Source organism: Stegostoma tigrinum, chromosome 2 (assembly GCF_030684315.1).
Source record: "Stegostoma tigrinum isolate sSteTig4 chromosome 2, sSteTig4.hap1, whole genome shotgun sequence".
Lineage (NCBI taxonomy): Eukaryota > Metazoa > Chordata > Chondrichthyes > Orectolobiformes > Stegostomatidae > Stegostoma > Stegostoma tigrinum.
This window is the reverse complement of record NC_081355.1, coordinates 75,966,991-75,980,116: the sequence shown is the minus strand read 5'-3', so window position 1 is coordinate 75,980,116 and position 13,126 is coordinate 75,966,991. Positions and strand designations below refer to the sequence as shown.

Genomic DNA, 13,126 nt, shown 5'->3' with positions numbered 1-13,126 from the left:
AACCTGTCAATTCCTCTGAACAAAGTACACAATCTCAGATATATTCTTATTGCATTTTATTTGTCATATTTGTGTCCATTTTGCATGTCTGATCAAATTGTCTTGTACATACTAATGAAGTTATGCATTCATCGAGCCATACAGTCCTGAAGAGACCCTTCAGCCCATCAAATCTGCTCTGCCCGATTAACTACTCATATCTATACTACTACCACATTCCAGCATTTGGTCCATAGCCTTGAATGTTGTGACACTGCAAGTGCTTATCTAAGTACTTTTTAAAGGTTTTGAGGTTTACCACTTCATCTACTCTCCCAGGCAAGGCATTCCATAAGAGATCAGAGCAGAATTAGGCCATTTGGATATCAAGTCTGCTTAGCCATTCGATCATGGCTGATCTTTCTCAACTCTGTTCTCCTCCTGCCTTCTCGTCATAACCTATCTATCTTTGTCTTAAATAAACTCAATGACGACCTCCACAGCCTTCTGCAGCAATGAGTTTTACAGGTTAATCACCTTTGCCTGAAGAAATTCTTCCTTTATCACAGTTCTGAAGAATTGTTCCTTAATTCAGAGTCTGTGCCCTCAGGTCCTAGCCACCTAGTCAAAACATCTTCACTTCCATTCTATCCAAGCCTCTTGGTATTCTGTAAATTAGAATGAAATCCTCCCTTATCCTTCTAAGCTCTATCAAGAACAGACCTTGAGCCCTCGTGACAAGCTGCTCATCCATGGGAACATTATTGCAAATCTCTGGATCTTCTCCGGTGCAGCTGACCAGAGCCGCCTTCGGTCTTAGCAGTATGTCTTCACTCTTGTATTCTATCCATCTCAAAATATAAGCTAACTCTGTAATTTTCCTCCTTACTACTTAATGAACCTATTTGCTAACATTAAGAGAATCCTGAACAAGGACTCTCAAGTCTCCTTGTGCTTCAGATTCTGAAGCCTTTCCACATTTTGAAACTAGTGCATGCTTCTGCTTTTCCTAACCAAGTGCATAGTCTCTCTTTTCCCTTTTCTTTTTCAGATTCCTGAATTTCAAACCAGCTGTTCGAAAAGACTTTTTTCCTCAAATCCTCTCTCAACCCTCCTGCCTTTGACTTTGAAATTATCTCCCCTTGTTTGTTGCCCTTTCAACTGGGGGAACCAGCTGCTTCTATCCAGTTGTTCTTGCCGATCATAATCTTATACACCTCAGCCAGGTCCCTTTTCAGCCTTTTCTTCTTCTCTGAATGTATCTAGCCTCTTTACCTGGGATGGAACAGTTTGGTTGCAATGTCCTATTGAATCTCTTTCACCCCTTTCAGTACAATTGCATCCTTCCTATTGTGTGATGACCAGAGCTGCATGCCATTACTCCAGCTGTGGCCTGACCAAAGTTCTGTAGAGCTCCAACATAATTTCCCTGCTCCTGTAGTCTAAGCAATGACTGACTTTGAGGAAAGTGTCCTTTCTGCTGCCTTATAACTACCCTGTTAACATATCCTGCCACCAGCCAGGGTCTGTGGACAAGATCTCTTCCTGGTGTCTTGTCATTGTGACCTGTTCTTACGTTTGATGTCATCCATAAATTTTGATATTGAATAGCTCTGATTTCATAGTCAGCCAGATGCAGGATAATGGAGAAAGTTTAAAACTGCAAAGTATGTCCTCTGAGTGTTCTGAGAGTTACTCCAGTGATAGTTCGAGGATACATGTCAATGTGTTGAGAGCAGGATTTGGGCATTTGGCCCCTTGGGCATGCTCCACCATGTAATACGATCTCAGCTGATCTGATTTTAACTTCAAATCCACAATCCAGCCTACTCTCGATCACCTTTTGTCCTCCTTGCTCAGAATCTATCCACTTCCGCCTGAAACTTTTTCAAAGACTTCAACCCAGAAAAGAGATGGTTTTACACTGCAATCTCATGATCCTTGAAATTTTTCCTTGTGTGTTAAATGGGTGGCCACTTCTTTTAAAACTGTGACCCAAAGTTCTGTATTGCCCCCTGAGTGGAAATATTCTTTCCATATTCATCCTGTCAAGCACACTGTTTCTAATCAGATTCTTCTGAAGAAGGGTCCTGACCCAAAAAAACTTGCCTTGCTCCTCTGCTTGGCCTGCTGTCTTCCTCCAGCTCCACACTGTTATCTCCGTTCTTAATCAAGTTTACTCTTCTAAACTCCAGTGGATATAAGCCTGGCCTACCCAACCGTTCAAGACAATCTGTACATTTCAGATACTAGTATAGTAAACTTTCTCTGAACTGCTTCCAGAATTTGCATCCTCTTTTTACTGTGTACAATCTTCATTAGATTTGAGGCCTCAGCTTACAATAAATGTGCTGCCTAACTGAAGTATAACCTGCCTCCTTATGTATTCGATTTCTCCCTCAATTAATGATAATACTAGCTTGTCTAATTTCTTGCTGAGGGCTAGATGCAGGTATAGCAGTTTGAAATGTTGGGATACCCAGTTCCCTCTGCATTTTGGAGACTGAGAGCTGTTACCATTTAGATAAGATGCTGCTTTTCTTTCTGTTTAAAACACAATTTTCTTAATTTCCTACATTTGTACCCCACTTGCCAGATCTTTGTGCACTCAATGAAACAATTGTATTTCTTTTTTGTAGTCTGCTTGTGTCCCTTTCACAAGTTGCTCTTCTACATATCTTTGTGGCATCTGCAAATTTGGCAACAATACCTGCAATAAAAGAAATCCCTTCTGTCTCTTTATTCAAAGTGATTTGTTTGAATTGTAATAAATTATGTCCCAAAAGGGATCAGTGTTGGCCCCTCAACTTTTAGATCTTGCCAACCTGAAAAAGGTCCATTTTCTGCTTGTGCTTTCCAATTAACCAGCCAGTCTTCTGTCCATGCCATTCTTATATTATGATCCTTTATTGTCCATAATCTTCTGACGTGGCACCATACTAAATGTCTTTTCACAAAAGTGTAGAACATCCACCAGTTCTTCTTTCCTGTTGCATGTTGCTACTTCAAATAATTTTGTTAACTGGTGAAAAGGTTTTAACCAATTTATGGAACTATTCATTTGTTACAATAAAACTGCAGCTGTTCAGTCTTTACTGAAATGTATTTAGTGATTGAGATTCTGGACAGTTCCCAGCAGATTGTAAAGCAATAAACATAATACTTCTAATTGAGAGAAGATGGAAATGGAAGGGAGGAACCGTCAAGTCAGTTTTTATTAGAATTTCATAGAATCACTAAAGTGTGGAAACAACAGGCCCTTCAACCCAACAAGTCCACACTGACCCTTGGAGCATCTCATCCCCATAACCCATCTGATCTATACATCCCTGAACATATAACATAGAACAGTACAGCACAGAACAGGCCCTTTGGCCCTCGATGTTGTGCTGACCTGTGAACTAATCTAAGCCCCTCCCCCTACACTATCCCATCATTATCCATATGCTTATCCAAGGACTGTTTAAATGCCCTAATGTGGCTGAGTTAACTACATTGGCAGGCAGGGTGTTCCATGCCCTTACCACTCTGAGTAAAGAACCTGCCCCTGACGTCTGTCTTAAATCTATCACCCTTCAATTTGTAGCTATGCGCCCTTGTGTAAGCTGAAGTCATCATCCTAGGAAAAAGACTCTCGCTGTCCTCCCTATCTAATCCTCTGATCATCTTGTATGTCTGTGTTAAATCCGCTCTTAGCCTCCTTCTCTCCAATGAGAACAGACCCAAGTCCCTCAGCCTTTCTTCATAGGGCCTGCGCTCCAGACCAGGCAACATCCTGGTAAATCTCCTCTGCACCTTTTCCAATGCTTCCACATCCTTCCTGTAATGGGGTGATCAGAACTCCAAGCAATACTCCAAATGAGGCTGCACTAAAACACTATGGGCAATTTTGTATGGCCAATCCACCTAGCCTGCTCACCTTTTGGACTGTGGGAGGAAACTGAAGCACCCAGAAGAAACCCACACAGGCACAGAATGTTCAAACTCCATACTGGCATTTGCCTGAGGCTGGAATTGAACCCAGGCCCCTGGCTCTGTGAGGCTGCAATGCTAACCATGGAGCTGACGTGCCATTGTTAGCCTGACTTAATTCATGAAGCAAATGCTAGGATGCAGTTTTAAACTATTGGCAGGACTTTTTTTTTAGAAAATTGTAATGCAGTCAGCATGGTTTATGTTTATATTCATGTTTGGCAAATCTGTAGGCATTCCTCTTTTTTGAGGATGTAGTGAGCAAACGGGATAAAAGGGAGCCATCAGATGTAGATTTGAATTCCAACAAGGCATTTGGTAAGGTGCCACATTAATGGTTACTAGTTTTGTAATGTATTCCTCTTAGAGGAGTTCGAATAAATTTTATAGAATCCCTACAGTGCAAAAAGGGGCCAATTGGCCCATTTGAGTCTGCACTAAACCTCTGAAGAACCTCTCAACCAGATCTATTCCTCACACCATCCCTATAACCCCACGTGGGTTTTATTACCATAACATACCCCTGCACATCCCTGGACATGACAGGGTGAATTTAACACTGCCTGTCCACCTAACCCGCACCTCTTTGGGCTGTGGAAGGAAGCTGGAGCACTGAGGAAACCCACATACGTATAGGAGGAACGTGCACACTTGACAGTCTCCTAAGACTGGAATTGAATCTGTGTCCCTGGCAATTTGAGGCATCTGCCAACCACTCTGCTGTCTGTTTTCTCACTTCCTGGTTGGCAGACTAATGGAGAGTTGCAGAGATTCAGTCTGGGGCCTCAACTGTTTGATTTATGTTGTTGTGTTATGTGCCAGACCATGTCCCCTCAAAGTATTTTGAAGAGATAGTCTATTCCCTAACTTTTTTCTTAATTATTGCAAATATAGGCTGTATTCAGATTTGATTGGTCAAACTACTAGGCTTTGAGCAAAAGACAATTTATTTTTACAACACTGCTAAGATACAAAGAAAAGAATTGGCATAAACTTAACTTTACTGAAATACTTAATATATTACTTAACTCCTAATCATCATCTGTTTCAACACAGCAGCATTTCTTAAACACATCCTGAACAGGGCAATTTAGCACAACTATTTCAGTCTCACGTGCTGTCTTCTCATTCCTAGTGGCAAAGGAGCCCTAGCAAAGCTGGAGTCAGTGGAGTTGGGTCCTGGTGAAAGCTCCCTATTCTTTGCCATTGTACTAGATAGAACTCCAATGTGTGCAGTTGTTTGGTGGTCATTATCATCTCCGACCCAGGACATCACTGGAGTTCCTCAGCTGTGTCTAGGATGTGGTCATTTTCGGCTGCTTTGTCAGTGATGTACCCTTCATTACACATCGCTTCTTGCATACAATGATCAGCAAATAATGTTGAGCACCATTCATGACTCTTTCAATACTGAAGTACTTGCATCCATATGCCCCAAGCTTGGACTAATAAGTGGCAAGTGATAGTTGTGCTTCATAACTGCCAGACAATGCTTATCTCCAGCTACAGAATCGTGTTCTTCCTTTGTTTACTGTTATCATCACTTGAATTCCCCATTCTCTACATGCTAGGGTTATCATTGACCAGAAATGGAACTGGAGCGTTCATAAATTGTGGTTACAAGAGCAGTTCAGAAGCTAGGAATCCTGTATTAAGTGATTTGCCTCCTAACTCTCCAAAGCCTATCCCTTCTATAACAAAGCATAAATTAGGAATGTGATGGAATAGAGCAGCAGGTAGTGATGTAGTGGTAATGTCACTGATCTAATAGTCCAGAACTCCAGCTATTGTCCTGGGGACATGGCTTCAGATTCTCCTGTACCAGATGTTAAAATGTGAATGCAGCAAAAAAATCTGAAGGTTGGTCTAATGGCAAATGTGTAACAACTTCAATTGTCAGAGAGATTTATCAGGTTCAGTAATGTCTATTATAAAAGGAAATCTGCCATCCTTGCCTGATCTGGTTGACATGGACTTCAGACCCACAGCAATCTAGTTGACTCTGAACATTTATAGGATGAGCTGTAAATGCTGGCCTAGCCCGACACGCCTGCATGCGTGAATGATTCTCCACTTCCTGGATGGGTAAAGCTCCAGTAGCACTAATTCCAAAAGCTTGACACTATCCAGGACAAAGCAGTCTACTTGGTTAGTACCCTATCCCACCTTCAACATTGCTGCCACTACGACTCCCTTTACCATCGATGCAATGTGTGTGCCACCTACAGCATATGCTGCAGTAATCGGCAACCATATGAGAACACCACCTGCAAGATTTCCGAATTGCATTGACTTCCCTTCATCGTTTCTTGGAACTCTATGCTTTAACGGTATCATGGGTATTTTTACACTCCAAGGACAGTAGGCTGTTTAAGAAGGCAGCTCACCAACCTGTCCAGAATACAACAACCACTGAGAATGTTTACTTGGGCCTATCTGCGCCATCCCCAGTTAAATAATGTGTGGAGCTGTGGAAGCTCAGCAGGCCAGGCAGTATCAGAGGAATGGAACCCTTCAGAAAATAAAGGTCTGAAGAAGAGTCCCGACCTGAAAAGCCAGCTTTCCGATTCCTCTGATGTTGCCTGGCCTGCTGTGTTTCCCCAGCTCAGTACTGTTATCTCTGACACCACCATCTGCGGTTCTTGCTATCCCAGTTAATTGATGTCTTGAGAGCAGGCATTTAGCTTGACTCGTATCTTTGACAAATAGCTCTTCAGAGTTGTTGAGTGTGTGATGCATTTTGTTTAGTGTGCTGAAAAATAGTTAATTACCATACTGCTGTTTCTGACTTCAGAGCTTTCATTGATTTTATATATTTTAATCCTGTTGAGTTGCAATGGCGTCATAATATGGTTAGTTACACTGAACTAGAGTTAGTAATGTCACTAATACATGACTACAGTGACAGTGAATGATCCACCTAATTAGTATAAAGTCAGACAAATTACTACACATCACTGAGCTGAATTTGCATATTTTTAAGACTCAAATTGTCACCAAGGATTGGAGACAGCCAGTGTTGTTTTCTTGCATTATCTGATGATTCAGTGAATCATGTGAAGTTATTTTTGTATCATTGTCATGACTGCTTTATCCACAACTTCCAAATTGTACAGACCTGATTTTTTTAATTACTCTGAATACTCATGTTCTAGTGACCATTAATACTTTTGGTTTCATTAATTTTGTTCATACTTGTAGAGGAAAGGGATGGAAGATTTTAAAAGTTGCATTATGAATTTCTGGCTCTTAAAATTTAAATGTTTTTAAATTTAGTACATAATTTCACTTTCAGAATATGTGTTAGTGGATTTCCAAGGAGGTTGCAGAAGAAATACACTGATGTTGAAAGCAGAATACCTGTCTCTGCTGAATTTATGGTACACATGTTAACAGCTATTTATTATGCTATGTAAGTATAAATATGCATTTAATATTGAGTTGCATCATTAGCTGTTTCAGTCAATCTATTAGCCCTCTCAATTGAACAGCTAACTACCTGGTGGAGAAATACCTAAAACATCAACAGAGCCAACCACAGCACTGTTCTGGAGATGGACTACTTTGCACTCCATTATTAGTTTATTTGTCACTGCAAATAGAGTGTGTTCAGGAGCTTTCATTCAGAATTTCAGTCAGAAGATCTACCAGAAGTGCTTTCCACTTAGAGAAAATGTACTGGAAATTATTCAATTTCCAAAAATTATGTACAAATTAACATGATACCACGATGTAGCTAAATGTGGTTGCTTTGGCATGGCATGCATTTTAAATCTTTTTTTAATACTTTCTCCAGGTATAATGGAGAATGGGACTTGGCTTGCAAAACATTGGATGATCTATTGTACAGAGCCCAGTTGGAGATGTTTGCAGAACCCTTACTGGTGAGGAGTCATTTGACCCTGCAAATTAAATGAGTCATGTGATATTAGATATTTTTTCATGAAAGACTGAAATTTGTTACTACTCTTGGGACTTGTTGAGTAGTCTGAAATTTTGGAGATCTTTATTTCCCTTTTTCTGTGCAAAGGTTATTGTGGATGAGTTCCTTTTGGTTACATGATGTGAAAGGGGAAGCATATTGACTGTAAAATCTTGTTCTTTAAAGAGTTAATATCTTATGATCTTTCTTCCCCATCAAGAAATGGGTTATAAATATTCTGTGAAGTGGTCAGTCTTAGTGCCCAACTACTCTTTCCTCTGACACCATGCAATAATAAATTAATTTGTTGTCTGTCTTGTACTATGAGCTTTACATGTATTAGAGTTCTCACCAGAGGACTGGTTCTTTTGAAAGTCTGAAGGGAAGTGTTGAAGTTGAATGATAAATTAATTATCTTGAATTAATATCATAACCACGATAAGAGGATTTCTATTTCATTACTTCGAGTAGACTGCGAAGTAAAACCAAATGCAAACTTTTGTAATCTTTCCAATCAAATGTTCATTAGATTGAAGACCCCATTTTGTAGCAAATCCAAATTGACAATTTTTCTTGGTAACAAACCTAGGAAATCTTAGTCACACCTTTTATTAGCATTCCTTAATTTAAGCACTGAGTTGTACAGGTATCTGCAAGTTTCCCTTGCAGATTAAAGCTCTTTGTACAATAATGTATCAATGTATTGTACAATAATGGTGCATTGCAATGCTGAGGTTCCAGTCGTCTTAAGATAATTTACTTGCCAAGCTCAGTTACTTTCCTAATTTGCAACTGAATTGTTAAGCTGCCTTGGAAAGCAATGTTCTCTAAGAAGTCCAAATGGAGGTACACAGTTCACAAAAACTAAAATTGTTATTATATAAGTTTGACTGGCAATTTATTTTCAATTTCTAGTTGCCCTGAGACAGTCATTTTGGATCATTTCCTTTGAAGTAAATTGAGACAACTGACTCAATTCACATCAGCTGGCATTTTGTGCAAGGTGCTATGGTAGTGGATCATGTGCAAGTTAGAACAGTTAAGATCCATTTTAGGCTCCAAACTGTTACCGGTCAAAGAACTTCACGTTACTTTATAGTGTAAGCACGACTTGGGTTGTCATCTGCTGTCAACTGTTGGCATCTTACCTGTGCATTTCTGGTTGCCTTCTTTGCTATGATATCTGACCTGACTTTGAATAACTATTTATTAATATTTATCATTGAACATATGAAGCAAAAAGTAAAGAATCTTAAGTGTGCACCAATTTTAACCGTATGAACAATACTTTGTATGCATAATTTATAATTCAAAGCAGCTTTTGCCAACTAGTAATCTAAATAATATATTATCTTGGTCATTTCTCGCCAACGTCCAGCATCTTTCAAATCTGGCTTGAAACAATGCTCTGGACAGCTGCACATACAAATTATAATACTTGTACTTAACATTTTATGTACTTCAAAGCACTTGTGTGATCAATTCCATTGTAGGAAGACAATTCCTTTTAAGTTGAAAGATCAATTATTGAAACTGGCTGGTGAAGAAATGTGGGCCAGACCCAAATGAGAAGCCTCTGTTGTGAATCGCCCAGGGATCTGTAACATTTTGTTGCTTTCTTAGTGAGTGAAGGGGTAAACTTATAACCAAGAGAAATTTCTTCACTCAGAAGGTGGTAAATCTGGAATGCATTGTTGTGGAGGCCAAGTCATTGAGTATATTCAAAACAGATTTGGCAGCTAGTCTCCAGGCAGGACCAGAGTTTTTAAGTTTTCTTTCCAAACTGTTTTCTGGCTGAAGAGTTTGGCGGCTGATGACGCAGCGCGAACAATTGAAATCTCCCTTTATCAGCTTTTGGAAGCCCAAAGAGTAAAAAGCTGAGGTAGAAGCATTGTTGCCTGTACCTCATTGAATTTAAAATGTGACACCGATCTGTCTCTAGAAAAGCAACCAATGAGTCAACATCTATACCTGTGAAACAATGCACTGTGAAAACCATTTAAGTGATCTACCCAGTATTTATTTGTCCCTTTTTAGCTATGTTTGTCTGACTTTTGAATGGGGGCTGAACTTTGTGTTTAAAGCATAGATGTTAATTAGCTCGCTCACTTGACATATTGCCAAGTTATTGTCTATTTTAGTTAGGTCTTTTGAGACAAAACCAGTGTCTGGAATTAATTATTCAGTCTAGTTAGGAACCATTGGGGATCTTTGGTTCTGATTTTACTGTGTTGTGAAAACAAAAACAAAAATGTTGGTTTGGTTTGTTGTCTGTTTCCATCTCACGACACCAACCAGCAGGATGAAATTTTCATAGTATATTGGATGTTTTCGCTTCATTGACCTGCATGTTGAATGAATAAAATGTATGCCCATCTATAAAGCCACACTTTGTACTTTTACTGAACATAACTGTCAAGTTCTTTTGAAGCACTTACCCATGTTTCAATTACTTAGGAATGCCCATTCTGCTAAGATCCCTTCTTTGGTTTTCTAGAAGTGCAGGACAAGATGACCTTTTCAGATATATCACATTTGTTGAAGGAATGATATGTTCAGCTTAATAGAATAGAGCTGTAAGATTTGGTGAGCATTCATGTAAATGGATAATTTTACCCACCTCAAATTGAATTGGACCAGGAACAATTGCTTTGAATTCAATGTATCGTCAGAACTAACTTCTAAGATCTTGCCTTTAAAGTTAATCACTGGTGATATAACCCAATAGCAAATTATTATTCAGTACAGTACAAAGAACTTTGCTAGGAGTAAGCCCTCGGGCCTGGTGAGCCTGCTGTGTCATTCACCTAGATCACAGTTGGTTTTTTTGTACCTCTTAAAAGTGCACGTACTGCAGTATTGTATACATCATTGCTGTCAGCTTGAGGGTGGAGAATCCGATAGATGCACAATCATCAGGAAAAGTAAATCCTCTTTATACCCACAAAATTGGAGACAACTTTTTAAACAGTCGCTGGTTCTAGATTCTGGCTGTAAAGACAACATCCACCTGGCATGTCGAGCACTGTCAAGCTTCCTCTGAATCTTGTTTCAATAAGATTCATTCAGTAATTCTTCTGAACTCCAATGCTCAGCCCCAACCTGCTTAACCTATCCTCAAGACAAGCCCTTTCATTCCAGGAATCCACCTTCTCTTTTAAACTGCTTCCAATGTCAAAATATTCACCATTGAACTAAGGGATCAAAAATGTTTCATAAGCATGCTGAATAGTTGTCGCAAGACCTGCCACTTTTACTCCATCCCTGTTGTGACGAAGGACAATATTCCATTTTGCTTTGCAGATAGAGGGGGGAAAAAAATAACAGTACTAGTATTTGTGACTCATGTCTGAAAATACTGACATCCTCTGGACTTCATTCTGCAGTCTGTCTATTGAAATAACAAGAATAGGAAAGCAATCTGCCATTTTCCTATATGATGCACAGTCTTCTTTTTAAACCCGTTCATTTTCGCCTCACTTTCCAGACAGTTTGGATTTTGAAAATGGGCCAGGAATTTGAAACTCAAACTCCAAGCCCTGAGCTCTCATCTAAACTGTGTTCTTGTGACATTTTTTAAAAATGTAAACAGACTTTTTCCAGGAGAAAAGCTTGATGCCCATTTCGAGGTGCAAAAGGTTTCCAGGTGGAAAAGCTGCCTACCTGATGCCAGTAGCAAATGGCAACCATTATGGGTGTTGTCACGGCTTTTCTGGAGAGGACAGGATAGAGAGTACAAAGCTTGACTCGAGATATAGCTGATCTTGCTAATTTCACAGTTATAGAAATTTGCTTGCTTTCCCCCAAGTGGTGATGCTGAACACTCTCACCAGATCTCCCCTTCCCCTACTGCATCCCTAAATCAGCCCAGTTCGTCCCCTCCCCCCACTGCACCACACAACCAGCCCAGCTCTTCCCCCCCCCCCCCCCCACCCACTGCATCCCAAAACCAGCCCAACCTGTCTCTGCCTCCCTAACCTGTTCTTCCTCTCACCCATCCCTTCCTCCCACCCCAAGCCGCACCCCCAGCTACCTACTAACCTCATCCCACCTCCTTGACCTGTCCGTCTTCCCTGGACTGACCTATCCCCTCCCTACCTCCCCACCTACACTCTCTCCACCTATCTTCTTTACTCTCCATCTTCGGTCCGCCCCTCCCTATTTATTCCAGTTCCCTCTCCCCATCCCCCTCTCTGATGAAGGGTCTAGGCCCGAAACATCAGCTTTTTTGCTCCTGAGATGCTGCTTGGCCTGCTGTGTTCATCCAGCCTCACGTTTTATTATCTTGGAATTCTCCAGCATCTGCAGTTCCCATTATCTCTGAACTCACCAGATCTATTGTGCTTTTTGATTCAAAAATATTGTTTTTTTTACCCTTCTGGGAAAGTGCCCTTACAAACACTCGAGTATTTAATACTAGATAGAGGGTTGTTTGTTGCTTACTTCCCTTAATGCAGGCTCTTTGAATTCACAAAGTATATCCTGGAGGCTGTGGGTTGAGTTCTGGAGTGAAAGTTGAAAACCCATTCCTTTGCGTCCTTCCGCACAAGTTGCTTTCTAATTTTCTTTGTGTATCAACATTTGGTTATGATATGCTTGATCCCTTGACCACGTCATGAATATAACTTATAAATAATTGAGGCCCCAGCATGGATCACTGCCACAATTGACTTGAAAATATCTATTAGCCAGTTTGTTACACCTCTAACGCAGTCTCTTATCTTCTGAGTAGTAACTGGTTTTTATATGGCAACTGATTTGAATGTCTTTCTGGAAATCTAAATACACTGCATCTCTTCTTCCTGCATCTAATATCCTTATTCTAATTTTGTCAAAAGCACATTGACTCTGCTTGCTTGTTTTGGGTTTTCTGAATTGTCTGCTTCCTCAACTAGAGATTTCAGTTTTAGGCTCCAATGCGGCCGTCAACTAAGTGGTCTCTACTTTCCTAATTTGTTCCCCCTTTTGTTAAAAGGAGCATTACATTTGCAGTTTCCTAATCGGGGGATTTCCAGAATCTAGAGAATTTTAGAATATTGCAAGCAAAACGTCTACTATGTCTGCAACTTTGTGACTCTAGGGTTCAATCCATTGAGTCCAGACGACTTGGCAGCTATTAGTCTTATTTAGATTTTCTGATACTTTCTCTAGAAGGGTCTATGCCCAAAACGTCAGCCTTCCTGCTTCTCTGCTGCTTGGCCTGCTGTGTTCGTCTGTTGGGTTTATTTTCAGAGGCCCTCACTGACTTGATGC

The 13,126-nt window shown here is 40.3% G+C and overlaps 1 protein-coding gene across 6 annotated transcripts in view; it reads left to right on the top strand.

Annotated features, from left to right (window-relative positions):
- Positions 1-13,126, top strand: part of hycc1 (hyccin PI4KA lipid kinase complex subunit 1) — a 70,329-nt gene that overhangs the window by 41,864 nt on the left and 15,339 nt on the right. For all 6 annotated transcript variants that reach the window (XM_048560509.2, XM_048560526.2, XM_048560499.2 and 3 more), the window contains 2 exons: positions 7,247-7,363; positions 7,748-7,835. In XM_048560509.2, the coding sequence (XP_048416466.1) occupies positions 7,247-7,363; positions 7,748-7,835 (205 nt within the window). The remainder of the gene's footprint in view (positions 1-7,246; positions 7,364-7,747; positions 7,836-13,126) is intronic.